Source organism: Opisthorchis viverrini, assembly GCF_000715545.1.
Source record: "Opisthorchis viverrini unplaced genomic scaffold opera_v5_178, whole genome shotgun sequence".
Lineage (NCBI taxonomy): Eukaryota > Metazoa > Platyhelminthes > Trematoda > Opisthorchiida > Opisthorchiidae > Opisthorchis > Opisthorchis viverrini.
Window position 1 is genome coordinate 606,330 of NW_008751835.1, and position 18,018 is coordinate 624,347.

General features: G+C 44.9%; 2 protein-coding genes across 2 annotated transcripts in view; both read left to right on the forward strand.

Annotated features, from left to right (window-relative positions):
• Positions 1–670: 670 nt before the first annotated feature.
• T265_07623 (hypothetical protein) lies at positions 671–1,240 on the forward strand (the record flags this gene model as incomplete). The annotated part of the gene is made up of 3 exons (XM_009173191.1): positions 671–766; positions 808–1,065; positions 1,103–1,240. 3 exons carry the CDS (start codon positions 671–673, stop codon positions 1,238–1,240), a joined length of 492 nt encoding a protein of 163 aa, XP_009171455.1.
• A 1,120-nt stretch (positions 1,241–2,360) lies between these two features.
• The window catches only part of T265_07624 (hypothetical protein), a gene marked incomplete at both ends in the record, with an annotated part of 18,505 nt that continues 2,847 nt past the window's right edge, over positions 2,361–18,018 (forward strand). Inside the window, 6 exons of the mRNA XM_009173192.1 lie at positions 2,361–2,397; positions 3,890–4,114; positions 5,856–6,399; positions 9,045–9,294; positions 14,334–14,436; positions 15,696–16,009. Of these exons, the coding sequence (XP_009171456.1) occupies positions 2,361–2,397; positions 3,890–4,114; positions 5,856–6,399; positions 9,045–9,294; positions 14,334–14,436; positions 15,696–16,009 (1,473 nt within the window). The remainder of the gene's footprint in view (positions 2,398–3,889; positions 4,115–5,855; positions 6,400–9,044; positions 9,295–14,333; positions 14,437–15,695; positions 16,010–18,018) is intronic.

The window sequence follows — 18,018 nt, forward strand, 5'->3', positions numbered from 1 at the left end:
AGCTTATGTTGATCTACTTCCCTATATATTTGGTAATCAGAACTCTGTAGAAGATGGTTAGGAAAAACTTAGGAATAGCTTCGTTGTCAGAATGACGGAAAACCATCTCAACTGGAAGTCCGTATGGCGAGATTCTGATGGTGTTCGGTTTTGAGGGCAAGATGTTAGAGGGCGAATTTACTGACCGGAAGGTCCGTGGTTCGAATCCGCCCTCTGCCTCCTGACTTTCCCTGTCTAGGCTTGGGCAGCCTGGCAGTATCCTAGCCCTCGTAGTTTCTTCGGGTGGCATGGCAGCTAGGCGCCGGAAGGATGCTACAGCTGAACGTTTTTTTAACATTACGGTTTACTGTCATCTGTAAACTTACTAATTCTGTGGCGACAAATTCCATCGCCACTCTTGAACGTATACCGTTGATGTTTCCTACTTTTCCCAATTGTCCGCTTTCAACACACTTTGTTACATATTTAGTTGATAAGAGCCAAACATAAAGCGGAACAACGAATCACTAAGTTGCAGGCGGAAAAGACATTCTACAAGATTGACAATTATACAAAGTGGACTTCGGTTTGTTCCGTCGCATTTCAGCTTTCATTCCTCGTCCGTTGCTGAAAGTCATTCATTTCCATTTTCAGAAAAGACCCAAACGGATCTACAACATTCTCACCAGAAATGAAGCTTACTGATATTCTTTTCATGCGCAAAGTCGTACCTTTTGGAACTTGCGACCCATGGTTCAAAAGAAATCAGCTAATGAAGTTTGCCTTTGTAAGTGATAGTATTTTCGCTGTCGAGCTGCGTACGTTTAGAATTATAGAGGACGCTTGGCACGTTGTCATAAACTTGGTATGAATCGAGTCTACAAGGCTCTGCAGTTCGTACAAGCCCTCCGTGATGCAAGAAAGGAGGAAATACATGACATTTGGAATCAGCGTATTGCTATCGCCAGTGAGCAACACGGACTACCAGGTCGCCGAATTCTTCTCGAAGGTCTAGCCCAATCAAACGTTGCGCTGAATAAAAACATGCTTCAACTCCTGGCGATCTACGAGCCTCGAACATTTGAAGTGGGTGCATGCATTTCTTGAACTGTCATTTTTGCAGGCTCTTGTAAATGTTGCCAAACAGTATCATTCCGAGGTCGGTGTGAATCTTCCTGCATCTGATACTTCCGTCCCTGTCATTTCTCGAGGCATGTTGCGCTTTCCAATAGTACCCGGGAACAAACATTTGTATGACTGACCTACATAATAAAACTTATAGAAAACTCTCCATTTCTCGGTGTTCCAGTTTGTCTCAGTGTCGTCACCATTTCTATTACCCTGTTCACTATTCCGTGACCTTTCTTTAGCATCAAGCACATTACTCCGCTTCACCGACCGATTTGTGCGAATAAATCTGAACGCTCGCCAAAATTCAATGCCTCCATTCTAGGCCTACCTGGCAGGAAAAGCGCATAAATAGGAGGAATAGATCTAACGCTTTTGAATAATCAGTTGGAAAGCTCGCACTTTGACGTTCTTTTCGCCCTTCAGCGCAATACGTGAACTTAGTGTTGTTTGAAAAATTAGGCTGATTGTCGCCCGTATTTTACACAGGTAAGGAATACAGCCAAAATAACTACAGTCATCTTACCATGTCAGCGGATAGATCTCCCTTTTTGCTGTGCAAGATTTGACTGCTTGTCTCGCCACGAGATTTGAATCTTTCGAACCAAGCATGAATGGTTGTGAAATTGGTGTATTTTAATAGGACTCCTACCACTGCAAAATTATACAACAATGACGATGTTTCTGTCATGGGCGCGTAGAAGCCGTTTGGAAGTTTCCAAATCTAGGTTATCGCACCATCCAGCTTCAACCATCTTTCTGCTCTACGTAGCCCAGCTTTTCTAAGGTGCATGGCTCAGCTTACCGCAGTTGAGTTCTGCTATTTAATGACCCATAGCTGCTTTGCAATGATATCCTATGTTGGCGAACCGTATTTTCGAACAATGTACCATCCAGAGGTGACAGATCTCTTTCCGCTTTTCATTTCATGGTCATCCGTGCAAGGGGCGTTGGGAATGGTCGTGATTCTTCCTATCCATGCGCTCTGTATCAAGTATTGACCGCACACCGACTGGATTTATCGCGTTGCGAATGACCCTATCATGGAAACAAACTGGGTAGGCTATGGACGTACGCGCGCAGCAAATAGTTCAACCACACTAACCTTGATTGTTTAATTTACTGCTGTAGTCTTTTCCATATCTTGCAGCCAAGTAATGACTGCTGTGCAAAGATGTCGGTGATCCGAATTTATTACTAACAACGGTCAGTTGGTCAATGGTCAATTGTTACCACCATTGTGTCTTGGAGCAATGTTAAACAGACCACCGAGTTGTGCCGCTAGTGAACGTGTGTGACTAGAACAATATCTGAGCTCGTGCTCGGTAGGAGAGTGGTTAGGTTACGATAAAACTACCGTCCATTGGTGCATACGAATAACCTGTAAACAATAATCGGGTGTTACTTCGGGTAGTACGGGTTGTCATGGTAGTTGGTAAACGGATGGCGCTGTTAAAGATCCAACACCCGTTCTACACGCTGCAGTAGTTGCAGGACCACCTGAACGGTACTAGGTAACAAAGATGACTTGTGTCTGGCTACCATACTTGGATCTTTTACTCGGGTTTTGGAAACGCAGCAACTGTCCGTCAATAAAGTTTGAGGGGGGAACTCTGGAGCAGCTCGTTGGCCGACTTCCTTTAGGCTTCAAAGATTAGAAGCTGCGACGAAAACGACGGGACGGAGACAGGAGGCGAAGCGATGGTCTGCAATTAGTTATTTCCTCGGTTTAAGAAGAATGGTCGTTAACTGAGACAGAGAGGAAGTGACACTTATATATGTAAGGATAGAACGAATGGATAGATGTCAACACTGCCAAGGGCATCCGATTATGCACTGTGAATGCTAAGTTAACCGTCGCTCCCAGTATAATCGACCTGCATATATCTACCAAGAAATCGCTTCGATCGGGCGACGCGGCGGTAGCATTTTGGGACAATATTCACTTCTCTAGGAGAGAGTCTTCACCTAAGGACAGTTTAGTACACATATGGCGTGTAACATGGAGCGTAACCTACTGGCACGCTCCCGTCTTTATTGTCTACCTTGCCCATACCGGTGAGACCTCGTGCATGTTCTTTTGTCTTTTGTCTGTCTTCTAACCTTGCCTCCGGGATTGACGCTGTGAGCTACTGATTCTGTTCTGAAGCCCCCAGATAGTGTCCTTATCGTTCTTTTCTAAGTACTTTTATTTTTTGTCTAGGGTTAGTGAGCGCTATTTTTATAGCTTATCCCGACCATAATATGGTCTATTACTCAGGATAGTGCAGTGTTTAAGTTCGCGAGCTACCTACTAGGTTTAAACTTCACTTCGGCTTTGCGGTTGATATTGTGTAGGCCAGGCAGTATCTCATCCCTCTTGCTTTCTTCATGTTGTATGGGTGATGCGCTTCGGGAGAGTATTGCAGCTGCGTGGCTTGATTTTTTTTAAGTTTCACTGCGCACGATAGTCTGGTCTGTTACAGATAAAATAACTGTTTACAGCTTTCTTGAAAAAAACCATGACTACTGTTTAGCTATAGCAAGCCTTTCTCGTAAACCGTTATCTTCTCACGCTTCTATTCTTACATTTCAGTTTATGGCGCTCTGGTGCTCTTCGAAGTGGCAGCATCTTTGAGTACCTCGGATTTTAAATTCATGAATACTTTGGCGAATTTCTATGCGCATGGTTTTATGATTTTCCCACGGAGGGATATGCGCAAAGCCATGAGACTGGCAGTGGCCGCAGCTTGAATATGTCACGTACGATCACGCGTTCATCACCGTTGAAATGCACTTGTAGATTCCGTAGAAACTCACAAGAGGACCATTTTCAATGCAGATGGCAAACGTTCTCATCATGACACTCGTTATAATCAAACCGGCTTTCGAACGCATTTCTCCACTTCTGATCACATGCGTGCTGCACTGAATCAAATCAAATTTGGATGGAATATACATATCTGGCCGTCGTTTGATCGAGATGCACATATATATTTTATGGGTCGGCGCTATTCCACTAACGAGGGTGCGTGTGCATTTCCTAACTATACACGCAAAATGTTTTTTTGTGTGCGTATATTCTTATCGCCACTGCACCCATGCCAACCACTTCTCAGGATTTGTGAGGAAGTGAGGAGTTTGTTCGATTCTTTGATGAGTTCAGTATTTTGATCTCAAAGCACAGTGGCTGAAAGTGCGAAATAGAATGCTAAGGAGTTTCGTAGTCGCTTGCTTCAGGAGATGTGCGATACGAACGTCGCGTTACATTGAAACAGAGCAATACATCGTTGTTGCACGCTGCCTACTTAACACAGCACATTCCGTTCAAATTTAGGCGGCCTCTTTGTGTTGTCGTTGTCCGTTGGATAGTAAAGGCGACACCTGAGAGTGCCGGTGTGATAAATTTGACGTTGTAGCAAGCTTCTCCGAATTCCACTGCCCGAAACGCGAAGCGGTATTTTAGCATGAAAGTGAGGAGTTAAAGCCAGTTTCGAACTTTTTGACCCATTGATCCGGAAGTACGGTAAAGTTGTTTTAAGGTTCTGGAATGCTAGTCTTCAGTCGTCCCTTCCCATTGTTTATTCTGCGTTTTGTTGCGGGACCGCCATAATCTGTGTTGGAGTCAATCATTCAGTCGATATGCCTTGTTGCCCTAGTTGCCGTATTCACCGTACCGAATTCATGTGTCATTGGGTCGGAATTTCCACTTTGGAGCGTGTTGATCAGACAACGAAAGAGTTCGCTGGGATCATATTCTGAGGGTTCTTCGCCATCCATGTAAGCAACACAGTGTCTTAGGCTAATACGGTCTTAATAGGACAACATCACGGAAGCTTGTCCCTGCGGGCTGATGCGAACCAGCCAGTGCAAGTGATTTTGGGAAAAATAGCCTTCTGCACTAATGTTGAAGAAGTTACATATATCGCAATCAGGTGCATTGGGTAAGGTGGTCATGGTGGGAAGTTATCAATCATGGCGTTAGTTGGCATGTCTCCTGACAAGGGCGAGATGACTCGGATGTTAGAGCGCGAATCCACTGATCGGTTGGTCCGTGATTCGAACCCGACCTCTGCCTCTCGACTTCTCCCATCTAGACTTGGGCAAACTGGCAGTATCCCAGCACTCGTGCTTCCTAGGAGCACTGTACAGCTGCTTCACTTTTATTGCGAGTCATTAGCAGTGCATTTGGATTTGTCTTTACCTTAATTAAAACAATTGAAGCGGCCACCGTCAAACCTAAACCCTCCGGCGCTTTCTATCGCTGCTCAGGATATAGACCAGGTGACTGTACTTGTCTCTGATATGCTCACAAGCGAAAGCAGTCTGTCATTGTCAGTAATTCGCATCAGGAGTAACCAACATGATTAAGAATCGCGTCCTAACAATGTGTTTCTTCACAGCGCCCCCTTCAATCTCCCAGTTATTCGTATTCTGAGCTCGTACAGAGATGAAAAATGATCACGATATGCTCAAGAATAACTATCATCCGAATACCCGTTTGCTCATTTCCTTACGTTCTGTTTTCCCTACACTTTGGGAGAATATGATTTGTTATCGTGTGGTTTACAGTGTGGATTCCCGTTACCTCGTATACAAATGAGGTGAGCTCCTTGAAGGTTAATTAATTAATTAAATAATTATTGTTATCGTAATTGAGTTCGTTTGTCCGTCTTTCATTCACTATCCAACAATCACGGATATTCAAGCAGTTACTCTGATCTGACTCGGCTTTTCAGGTTGATTTCATTTTTATGTTCTTTTTTTAGATACTTGCCCAGTCTCATCTTCTGCTGGGTCCTTTGATGGGACGCTGGCGGACTTCGCGGATGATTTTGCAACGCGTTTGTGGTTCACATACCGAGAAGACTTTCCTCCACTTGGAAGTGGCGATCAGAGGTCACCTGATTTTCAAAGAGCCAGCGTATCTGTCGGTGCAAATACATTGGATCAATCTGGGTCCAGTCGTCCCTCAGCTACAGATGACGTCTTCATAGACTCCGATTTGGGCCTGTTAGTGAACGTTCCTCCGGCCTACCATGAAGACGGTTCGTTAGTACCTGGTAAAGTCTCACCCCAACGCAAAGGAAAGGGTATACGTCGTTTGGTCCCAAAAGTTTCGGTGGCGTTCCGAAAGAATAAACCAGCCGGTGTAGTCCAGCGCGATAACATGCCTGCTACAGTGATTCCTTTGTCAATTCAGACGTCAGATTCCGGTTGGGGCTGCATGATTCGTTCCGGTCAGATGCTACTAGCTCAGGCACTAATGATCCATTTATTGGGTCGAGACTGGCGTGCATTCCGAGGAACCAAGTTAGTGATGTTCACTACTGGCTGCTCGTTTGCTACGTACTTATAAATACAATGACATTAAAGGCATAGTGTTGACACGCCACGCTACTTATAAGGTTGCTGAAAACTCTTCGACAGCGACCGTATAAGTTGTGTGATATTTCAAGAAAATGTACTGCAGTGTGTCGAATATCGTTCCAGCTGAAATTTGAGACAGTATTTGAAGAATATCATCAACAAGAGACTCCGCTGAATCTCCCATGAACATAACCGAGTTTGCAGCCCAGTGTATCTAGTCAAACTTCATCTGTTTTTACCCGTTCAGCTGTCTCACCCTTTCGGTGCCTAACTGCCATGCCACTCGAAGGAAGTACGAGGGCTGAGATACTGCCAGGCCGCCCAAGCCTAGACAGGGGAAGTCGAGTGTTTTGAATTACTGAACGGCCGTGCAACCATCCGTCGGTCCCTGGCTTCCTGCTCCGGCAACTGTTGTAATTCGAGAACATGGTAGCTTCAGATATCCCTTTATGGAGACAAAGGAAGGTTATTACAACTGGATTTATGGGGTAATCACAGAATGTTCCAGAAGGCCGCGCCAGATTCTCCATGACGAGGCGAGAAGCGTTAAGCTAAAGATACTCGATCCAGATGGGGTCGACGTGGCTCAAGTGGTTAGAGCGCGAATTTACTGACCGGAAGGTCAGAACCCGACCTCTGCCATTCGACTTCCCCTGTCTAGACTTGGGCGACCTGACAGTATCCCAGCCCTCGTGCCTCCTTCGGGTGGCATGGCCGCTAGGCACCGAAGGGGTACTACAGCTGATCCAGATCCAGATTGGCTGGCATCCTGACCAATCAGGGCATGCCTTTACCCCGCACGTGACACATCTGTCCAATGAACGTGCTGTTCGGTTATTAGGGGCGGCTGATCTCCGGACATCGAGATGCAGAGGTCGAACGGTCAGTGAATTCTTCCTCTAACCACTCAACCATCTCGCCTGTCTTCGTGTACCGGACGCAGCTATTCAAACAAGTGGTCCCATTGAACAAAATGTGTCGAATTGCTATAACTCACTCTGATGTGGGGGTGAGATATGTGGATGATGGGGAATATTTAGCACACTTAACCCAAAGACTGATTTTTAGTAATGTGAGTTCGTATTTTCACATTGGCACCTTCGCAAGACAATGGTTTATCGGCCATTCCTTATTCTTAGGTTCCAGTTCGCCCTTTCTGTTACCTTCATTGGTCTAACCGCTTTGATCTAAGACCTCGGTTGTTACATCACCCATGTTCCCTACCTTGTCTGAAGTATCGACATTTTCTTGCACCTCACTTACCCGGAGACGTGGTTCGAACCCGACTTCTGCCTCTTGACCTCCCCTGTCTATACTTGAGCAACCTGACAGTATCTCAGATCTCGTGCTTCTCCCGGGTGGCATGGCAGCTAGGCGCCGGAAGAGTGTCACGTCTGAACGACTGACTCATACGCGGTCAACTCCGATGCCGGTGGGTTATTTGAAAAGATTGCGTTAATCACTTGATATCGGGCACTGGTGTGAGCTCAAGGAATCCTGTCTTTCATGTTTTTGGTGACCAAATGCATTTTTAGGCTTCGTCTAGACGCCCATCAAGTTTTTCTCAAGAGTTCGTTGGAAAGAAAATGAGTGTTTAGTCGGTTGAAGGAAGTGGTATGAGGAATTTCCTATAGTCTTTTTTAGTGCGGAGCGTCCCGTGGTCACTGGTAGAATCCATTGGACCTTAACGATTGTCCACTGCTGCATTGAGCTGATATCCCTTTTTGGGGTTGGATGTCATATTGAACTATTCTGATGATTCTCTGCACAGTACAGTCACAACCGTACCTGGTATACCTGGCAAAACGGGTCGTGGGCTGTCGAAGATCTTCCAGCAACCATATGAGCATTGTGTTATGTCTAAACCTTGAGATTTAAAAAGACCACACTAGTGAATAACATAACCGTTCAAGAAGGACTACTGTGAGGTGAAACAATATTTAGCCGGGGAACGCCGTTATGGACTTTCCAGGGGTGATCTCTCTTCGGACGAGTTTTTTTTTAAGAGATTACTCTATCAACTACGGGATCCAACTGTCTGTGGGGACGGATGTTCCATAGGTAGCCTGTGTGGCACCCTTATGTCCGGATGTGAGGCCCTCAGTGTTGTTCCTCAAGGCCGTTTCAGTTGACGAAGGACATTATTCTTGAGCCGAAGAAAGCCGCAGGCGGTACAGCTCCTTTTGGGGTTACCTTTTAGCTGATCATTGACGGGCGATCCGTTCCTCTAATAGGAGACAGAGGTAAAATGAAAACAATTAAATTATCACAACTGGTGAATGTGTTTGTGATTGACGAGGTCAACCCTCCTGGAAACCAGACTCTAGGTCTTTCACGGATTGGTCGCATACACTGAAACTGAGAGATATGTTGAATGAAAACGTAATGGTAGTGTGAAACCTCACACCTTATGCGCGAATGGGGTTAGATTCCACTTTGGATTTCCGATACATTTAGACTAGTTCTGTGTTTATCTCATCCTTGCATGTTCATGATTTTGATCCCGTATTCGGCTGCCCTCGGCGGCCAATCCTTACCATTTTTTCACATTGTTCCTAATTTCTTCACATCCATTGTTTTGCATCAAGTCCGATTCAAACTCCTGAGGATCACCTTCATCGCCAGTTGATTAGGTGGTTCCACGACTGTTGGAGCCAAGAATCGCCTTTCTCACTGCACCGACTAGTACAGGCCAGTGGGCAGCTACCTGGTTCCTGGTTCGGCCCAGCCACACTGTGTTCCGCACTTGTCAAAGTCATGTCTGACGCTTCTCGTCGGTTTGAAGAGCTTGCGCGATTGCACATCTACTGGGTCCGAGACCGAGTTATTTACCGAGAAGTGAGCGGTTGTTTTGTTGAGATGTATTCATAACTCGGTTTGTTACATTTATGAGATGGAGTAGTTTTTCTTACCCAGCCTCCACTATAAATTCCGCAGTGGTTCAAATTACTTCTGACTAAGGATCGTTTTTAGCGTCATTGCATAGCTGTTCGTTCGCCACCATCTGACTGACCCGTTAGAAATGGACTCTGTCACGCATGTGCACAATACAGTGCATATTCCTTCTCGTTTATGCGTACCTAATCTACAGATACGTCTTCATAATACTTTGATTAACCATCTTCCAGGTTGACCAGTTTTGTGCCAACTTCCGCACGTCCTTGTGGAAATGCCCGTAAGTTTAGACCCAGTTAGGCAGTGAGTGATCGGCGCTTTGAGCTCACCAAAGACATCATGGCAGTTCACTTCGCGTTAGTCCTCTCGTTAACTCGGACATTAGTTGCACTTGTGAGGAAAATATATGGCAAGGCACTATTTAGCGAGAGCTTAGAGTAACATTTATAGGGTCTCTTACCTGCTTTCATAACACCACAGCGCTATCGGATTCATCATTTTATCGTAACACCCTTCCGGTGTCTCGATTCCACGGCACCCGAAGAAAGCACAAGGGCTGGGATACTGCCAGGTTGCCCAAGTCTAGACAGGGGAAGTCGAGAGGCGGAGGTCGGGTTCGAATGACGGACCTTCCTGTCAGTAAATTTGCGCTCTAACCACTTAAGCCATCATTGTAAGATGCCATCAAATGAGGAGCAGGATATCTCACGAGCAGTTGGTGGTGGAGCGTCCATAAAATGAACCTGTCTCGTTAGGTATCAGTAGCAGTGTTGTGTCCACTGAACTTGTTGGCCGTTAAACGCCTGGACTCTTTTCTGTACCAATAGATTTCGTTTTGCCCGTTAGTTCGAATTACCGAATTCTGCTTGTGTTTGGGGGGTGACTCCTTTTAAGATCTTGTTGAACTAGTCTAATCATACAGGATTGAGGCCACTCGGTTTGATTTACTTGCATGTGTCGCTGCGTAAAAGCTCACAGCCTCCAAATTTTCCTAAAAAGAATCCCGATTAACTTTACTTCAGTTCTGGCCGGACCGGATTTGTAACTAAAAGCTGCGTATGTCCGTACCGCAATCGCCGCACTATTTTGCAGTCAGAAAAGGAAATGCCGGTTAAGTTCTGATCCTCTCGCCTTAATGCATTATATGAAAGAGTATACGTAACAAAGTGAACCAGTTACAGCCAAGAAAGCATTAGTTCAGGAAGACGCCTGTTAAACAAGGAGGTACACCTTGGTGTATACTATTATCAGATGAGAGGCGAACACCAGGTCAACTCCAGTTTTACGCAAAGTTCGAATATGAGAGGGCGGACAACAATAATATCGCGAGATAATTCAGATTGTTCGCTTTGGGTCGGTTTTGTGGTACGTGATACACGATCCAAAATGTGTCGTACAACGACATGTCGTAGACTGACTAGATGGGCCAAACTGGCGCTTTGGATTAGGTTTCTAATTCCTCACGTTCATCACTGCGGCTAGTTTCCTCTTTTCCGTTTAGAAAATCACTGGACCTAATTAAATGACACCATGTACATACATACCTAAATTTATAGACAACCATCAATGTCAGCATTGACGTTTGTCTGTCTTTCAAGGATAGAAGAGGTGTGAATCGAAACTTCCAATCTGGATCTTATGTATACAAGAAACCTTCCAGATGATACGTCGGCTATTGGGTTACCCTTCCAGGTTTGGCTCTTTGTGTTTTGAAATCCCCGTGAAGCGAACTAACCATGCTCCTTCACTTTCTTCCTAGGAATACCAGATTCTTATTCAGATTATCATCGAACCGTCTTTTTCGCACCTTTGAAACCAAAGAACGCACGAGTTTTCTGTTCTACATAGACAAAACTCTCGAAATCCGTACATCTTCATTACAGGATGCCTTGTACGAGCCACCTTTGAATTGAGCTGCCAGTCCACACGAATGCTCAGAAAGATGTGATGATTCAATTATGTCTCCATGGTAAAATTGGTAGCTATGCCAAAGTTATTGAATCGGTCTAGAACTCTACCTAAACCCTACTTTTCATCTGGACGTATTCTGATATTTTTCTATGGGTTACTGAATACCAGTTAGCTTTGGGCTAAGTACCGGACGATGTTGGTAGTTGTTCAGGTAGCTGTTGATCTGTTCACCGAGCTTGCTATTTAACATGACGTCATTTGCACACGATCGCGTGGGTAGTTTCTCTCTCTCTGAGCTTGCGCTTATATAGTTTGCAAATAGCAACTTGAAGCTCCTGCCTGATTGGCTGTTCTAATCATCTCACTTGAGATCTGATTGGTTCGTTCGTGATATATATCACTGAAAGGCTGACTAATTATGGAAGTCACGTGAGTAGATACTCCCATCACTTTGTGTTTCAGGGCTATTGCCATAGAATCTTTTGAGTGCTAGTTTATTGTCATTGTTTTCATTGAGGACCAATTTTGTGTTCTGTATTCTGGAAGGAAATAATGAATTTGGCTCGCGGTCAACCCGTACTTCGGAAGCCCGGTCGGCTCAACTATACAGATTTCAGTGAAAACTTTCAGCACTGTTGCTCTCAGGAATGTGAGTTTAATACAACCTGTCAGGGTAACTGCACCTACCCTAGATTTAACGAACTTTCTGCTTACTTGTAGTTCGACTATAGGCTCCAATTAATGTCACTATGATTGTGTAACCTTTGTCACAGCTGTTCGGTAGCCATATTTATTCGTTGTCGCTTGACCGTTTTAGTTGCTTAAGCTACCCAGCAGGTGTGCCCGTTGAATTGTTTTGAGACAATGTATTGTTACTTTTCTATTTAAATTTTTGTTCCCTTGAAACGTGTGAGTTAAAAAGAGTGAAAAATATGGCCGCGGAGTCTCTCTCTTCTGGTGCTACCACGCAAGTGGAAGAAGTCATGGACGGTTGCTTAGACGAGGGCAATGGGCATGTCTTGGTGTATGCAGACGTGAGGCTCGACGTAACCTCAGCTGAATCTCTCATCATCGATAGCATCACATCGGTGTTCTACACTGATGCTGGATCTTTTTTCCAACTGAATATGCTGCACAAAGGGTGCCTCATATTTCGGTTGTGACAATGTCCACTGATGTTTCTTGGTATGGCACTATTGTTTGACAGTCCACTATCTGTCCGGCTCCTTTTGTGGGTTGTCGTTTAGGCCTAGCTCCGTCCATTTTCTCTTGATAGGTGTTTTCCGTGGAATTTGTGATGCACCTCCAGAAAACAAGACTGATTTAGATATCAGAACGATGCTTTGGCGACATTTTTCAGGATCTTGTCAGACCGTCGTCTTATGGATACCTTTTGTGGGACATGCGAAGGCATATTAACATGTCGTAATATAGTAGCTGGCTGATTGACAACTTTTTTGCCCTCGTTTTTGTTCATCTGAAAATACGTGTTCTGCGAACACAAATGACTGAGAGCCTAAGGCAGGACGGAGGATCGAAAATCCCGATAGCTACTACTTAATTAGGTGACAAACTGGCTCATATTAAACATTATCACTAGGTGTAATCTCGATATCTCATCAGCATACCTTTTCTGGGTGATAGCCAGACTCATCTTGCTGCCAAGTATCCAGAAACACACGGTCTTCTCCGTACTTTGGCAGTCTCAGTTGGAGCCGGCATAGAACGCACTGTTGCGCATATGCTTAATGCATTATATGAAAGAGTATACGTAACAAAGTGAACCAGTTACAGCCAAGAAAGCATTAGTTCAGGAAGACGCCTGTTAAACAAGGAGGTACACCTTGGTGTATACTATTATCAGATGAGAGGCGAACACCAGGTCAACTCCAGTTTTACGCAAAGTTCGAATATGAGAGGGCGGACAACAATAATATCGCGAGATAATTCAGATTGTTCGCTTTGGGTCGGTTTTGTGGTACGTGATACACGATCCAAAATGTGTCGTACAACGACATGTCGTAGACTGACTAGATGGGCCAAACTGGCGCTTTGGATTAGGTTTCTAATTCCTCACGTTCATCACTGCGGCTAGTTTCCTCTTTTCCGTTTAGAAAATCACTGGACCTAATTAAATGACACCATGTACATACATACCTAAATTTATAGACAACCATCAATGTCAGCATTGACGTTTGTCTGTCTTTCAAGGATAGAAGAGGTGTGAATCGAAACTTCCAATCTGGATCTTATGTATACAAGAAACCTTCCAGATGATACGTCGGCTATTGGGTTACCCTTCCAGGTTTGGCTCTTTGTGTTTTGAAATCCCCGTGAAGCGAACTAACCATGCTCCTTCACTTTCTTCCTAGGAATACCAGATTCTTATTCAGATTATCATCGAACCGTCTTTTTCGCACCTTTGAAACCAAAGAACGCACGAGTTTTCTGTTCTACATAGACAAAACTCTCGAAATCCGTACATCTTCATTACAGGATGCCTTGTACGAGCCACCTTTGAATTGAGCTGCCAGTCCACACGAATGCTCAGAAAGATGTGATGATTCAATTATGTCTCCATGGTAAAATTGGTAGCTATGCCAAAGTTATTGAATCGGTCTAGAACTCTACCTAAACCCTACTTTTCATCTGGACGTATTCTGATATTTTTTCTATCGGTTGCTGAATACCAGTTAGCTTTGGGCTAAGTACCGGACGATGTAGGTAGTTGTTCAGGTAGCTGTTGATCTGTTCACCGAGCTTGCTATTTAACATGACGTCATTTGCACACGATCGCGTGGGTAGTTTCTCTCTCTCTGAGCTTGCGCTTATATAGTTTGCAAATAGCAACTTGAAGCTCCTGCCTGATTGGCTGTTCTAATCATCTCACTTGAGATCTGATTGGTTCGTTCGTGATATATATCACTGAAAGGCTGACTAATTATGGAAGTCACGTGAGTAGATACTCCCATCACTTTGTGTTTCAGGGCTATTGCCATCAAATCTTTTGAGTGCTAGTTTATTGTCGTTATTTTTACCGTGGACCAATTTTGTGTTCTGTACTCCTGAAGGAATTAATGAATTTGGCTCGCGGTCAACCCGTACTTCGGAAGCCCGGTCGGCTCAACTATACAGATTTCAGTGAAAACTTTCAGCACTGTTGCTCTCAGGAATGTGAGTTTAATACAACCTGTCAGGGTAACTGCACCTACCCTAGATTTAACGAACTTCCTGCTTACTTGTCGTTCGACCATAGGCTCCAAACAGTATCTCTATTGCAACCTTTGTCACAGCTGTTCGGTAGCCATATTTACTCGTTGTCGCTTGATCGTTTTAATTGCTTGAGCTACCCAGCAGGTGTGCCCGTTGAATTGTTTTGAGACAATGCATTGTTACTTTTCTATTTAAATTTTTGTTCCCTTGAAACGTGTGAGTTAAAAAGAGTGAAAAATATGGCCGCGGAGTCTCTCTCTTCTGGTGCTACCACGCAAGTGGAAGAAGTCATGGACGGTTGCTTAGACGAGGGCAATGGGCATGTCTTGGTGTATGCAGACGTGAGGCTCGACGTAACCTCAGCTGAATCTCTCATCATCGATAGCATCACATCGGTGTTCTACACTGATGCTGGATCTTTTTTCCAACTGAATATGCTGCACAAAGGGTGCCTCATATTTCGGTTGTGACAATGTCCACTGATGTTTATTGGTATGGCACTATTGTTTGACAGTCCACTATCGGTCCGGCTCCTTTTGTGGGTTGTCGTGTAGGCCTAGCTCCGTCCATTTTCTCTTGATAGGTGTTTTCCGTGGAATTTGTGATGCACCTCCAGAAAACAAGACTGATTTAGATATCAGAACGATGCTTTGGCGACATTTTTCAGGATCTTGTCAGACCGTCGTCTTATGGATACCTTTTGTGGGACATGCGAAGGCATATTAACATGTCGTAATATAGTAGCTGGCTGATTGACAACTTTTTTGCCCTCGTTTTTGTTCATCTGAAAATACGTGTTCTGCGAACACAAATGACTGAGAGCCTAAGGCAGGACGGAGGATCGAAAATCCCGATAGCTACTACTTAATTAGCATACCTTTTCTGGGTGATAGCCAGACTCATCTTGCTGCCAAGTATCCAGAAACACAGTCTTCTCCGTAATTTGGCAGTCTCAGTTGGAGCCGGCATGGAACGCACTGTTGCGCATATGCTGGTGCTATCGAATATTGTTTGAGATCCGTTTGGTCGTAGACAAACTGCGTTTTCCGCAATCGTTTCATCCTCAGTAATTGCCGCTAGTACAGTTCGCGGTTTTATCCAAGTTGATGCCACCGTACACTGTTTCATCAACCGTGTGTATTGAAACAATTTCCTCTGTAGGTAATCTGCTCGGATACACTCTACTTGCTTCCACCTTTCTTTTGCACTTCATATTCGAGGTTCTCAACCAGTATCATCCACCTACTTCCAAGATGGGACACCGAGTAGCCCTTCGACCAAACTCTTCTCGTCCCATGCTGTGATATTGCTTCTTTCCATCCGACTCGGACTAGATAAGCGGATCGACGCACGCTACGTCCCAATGGTGTGTCGCCTCGTTCGTGATCCTTGTTTTGTCGGTATCATTGGAGGCCGCCCAAGACATTCCATTTATATTTTGGGCTGTCAGAATACGCAGTTGATCCACCTGGATCCTCACTTCACACAGCCCGTTGTGCGGAACGTTGTTAACTCCGAGGAATTCAATGTAAAGGTTTGTGCTAGAAACCGCTCGGATCACATTCATTTATCTCAGCCCTTGAGCCGTTTAGTAAATTTTAGGTCGTGGTGTAAAAAATACAGGTACGTCATCCTACACCGGTGGTTTCAGCGATGGTACCTCTCTTCGCAGAGGAGTCTGGGCTCAAGTGAGCATTAAGATCAGTGCTACCCAAGCTGTTTCCGCAAAATTCTCAAATGTTTTTTCCAACTCGGTTAGCTTATGATCACTGCGAGAAATATGTTTTCGCCCAGGGTTCTCAGTGTGAAGACAGCGATTCCATTCCTTGAGATAACTAATTGGTAAGCTGACGACCAGTGTCACTCGTCATGCGATCTGACGAGACATTACTGCTGCATTCTCTGCTTGTTGTTCCGAATTCGCTGGTTCTTATAGTAGGGAGCATTAGATGCAAATGGGTGAGAGCGCACACGGTAGAGTAGTAAAGCCTGAATAGCCCACACAGGATCTGTTGTTAAAATTTTATGTTCCAGGCAATCAACATACCAGGTCTCACACGTGTGGATTCCATTAATGAACCAGTTTTCTTTTCGTAGAACCACAACACCAGGGATTCCACACGGCTGGACCCAATGTGGTACTTCACTTCGATACCCTTTCACTGTGATTGACTTTCCGACTTGTGTTCCAATCGAGCAACTAGTTTACTAATTCCTTCGTGAACCTAGCTTCACGTTGTGAACCTCAGTGTTTTGGGCTTTATAGTGGTGGTTTTAGCTGTATGCCCTCTTCTTTCTGGTAGCGATGCTGAGCCGAGTACACCTTATGAGTTGACTGAATATTGGCTCAGTGTTTCTGACCGGAAGCTGCGGGTACGCTCTTGACGTTTCATTGTGCAGCTTGGCAGTAACTCGACAATCACGTTTCTTCCGCGTTGCATCACAGATGCGCGAGCATTAGATGGGCAACCCAGCCGAACAATTTAATTTCATTACCGTGCTGCCAGCTCTCGCTTGGAACACTAGTAGGGGTTTTAAGGAGGTTCTTTTATTTCATAGTCTGAGCAGAAAATAACGACATTTAGAACGAAGCACGTTAGGGATTTTGTTTCACATCCTTGACAACTGTGACATCAATAATTAAATTATACAATGCTGTGAGCGGAGCTTTGTTATTCGAAGTTTCCATGGCCGCAGACGATCTTTATCAGGGTGATTCTTATCTACACTGATTAGGTAAACATTCATGTGGCCATCTGATCGGTCTAAATAATCCTGTCACGCTGTGGTTTGATGTAGTTCACGAATGCGGACCACACCGCGGATATGAGCTGTTTGTCGCAATGGAACTGTGAATAGTGAAATTCCGCCCATGACTTGGTGTGCCATAATTGGTTAACTAAGTTGGTTAGTATTTGACGCTCGATCTCTTTGCTTTCACTCGTTGTTCGGGGGCCAGCCGTCCCTAATAACCAAACAGTACATCATTTGGACGGATGTGTCATGCGGTGTCCGGAACCTCTTTCGGAGCAGTGCCTCTGCTGGTGATACTCCATCAGGTGAGTTGGGGTTTGGCGTCGCTCGATATGCCAACAGGAATCTTTGCAAAATCTCCTCCGTTGGTCCCTCCCCCCTGGACTTCTGAAGTGCCCGCTTGAGAGTGTCAACAAAGCGTTCCGCTTGGCCATTCGACGGTGGATGAAACGGCGGCGAGCGTATATGCGTTATGCCATGCTCCCGACAAAAGTGTGCGAACGCCGACGACGTAAACTGACTGCTGTTGTCGGATACAATAGTCTCTGGCGTCCCAAAACGACTGAACAATCACCGGAGTTCCAGGATTGTAATGGCAGTTGTGGGTGCTGGCATACGTTTGATCGCTTCAATGTTCTCCGGGTCTGGACGGCGGCCATGTTTGTCAATAATGAACCCAAGGTACTTTATCGACCGCATGAAAAAGGTGCATTTCTCTCGGCGCACTTTGAAGCCATATTCTTGAATACGACTAAGCACGTAATCAAGGCGCTGCCACAGTTCGTGGGG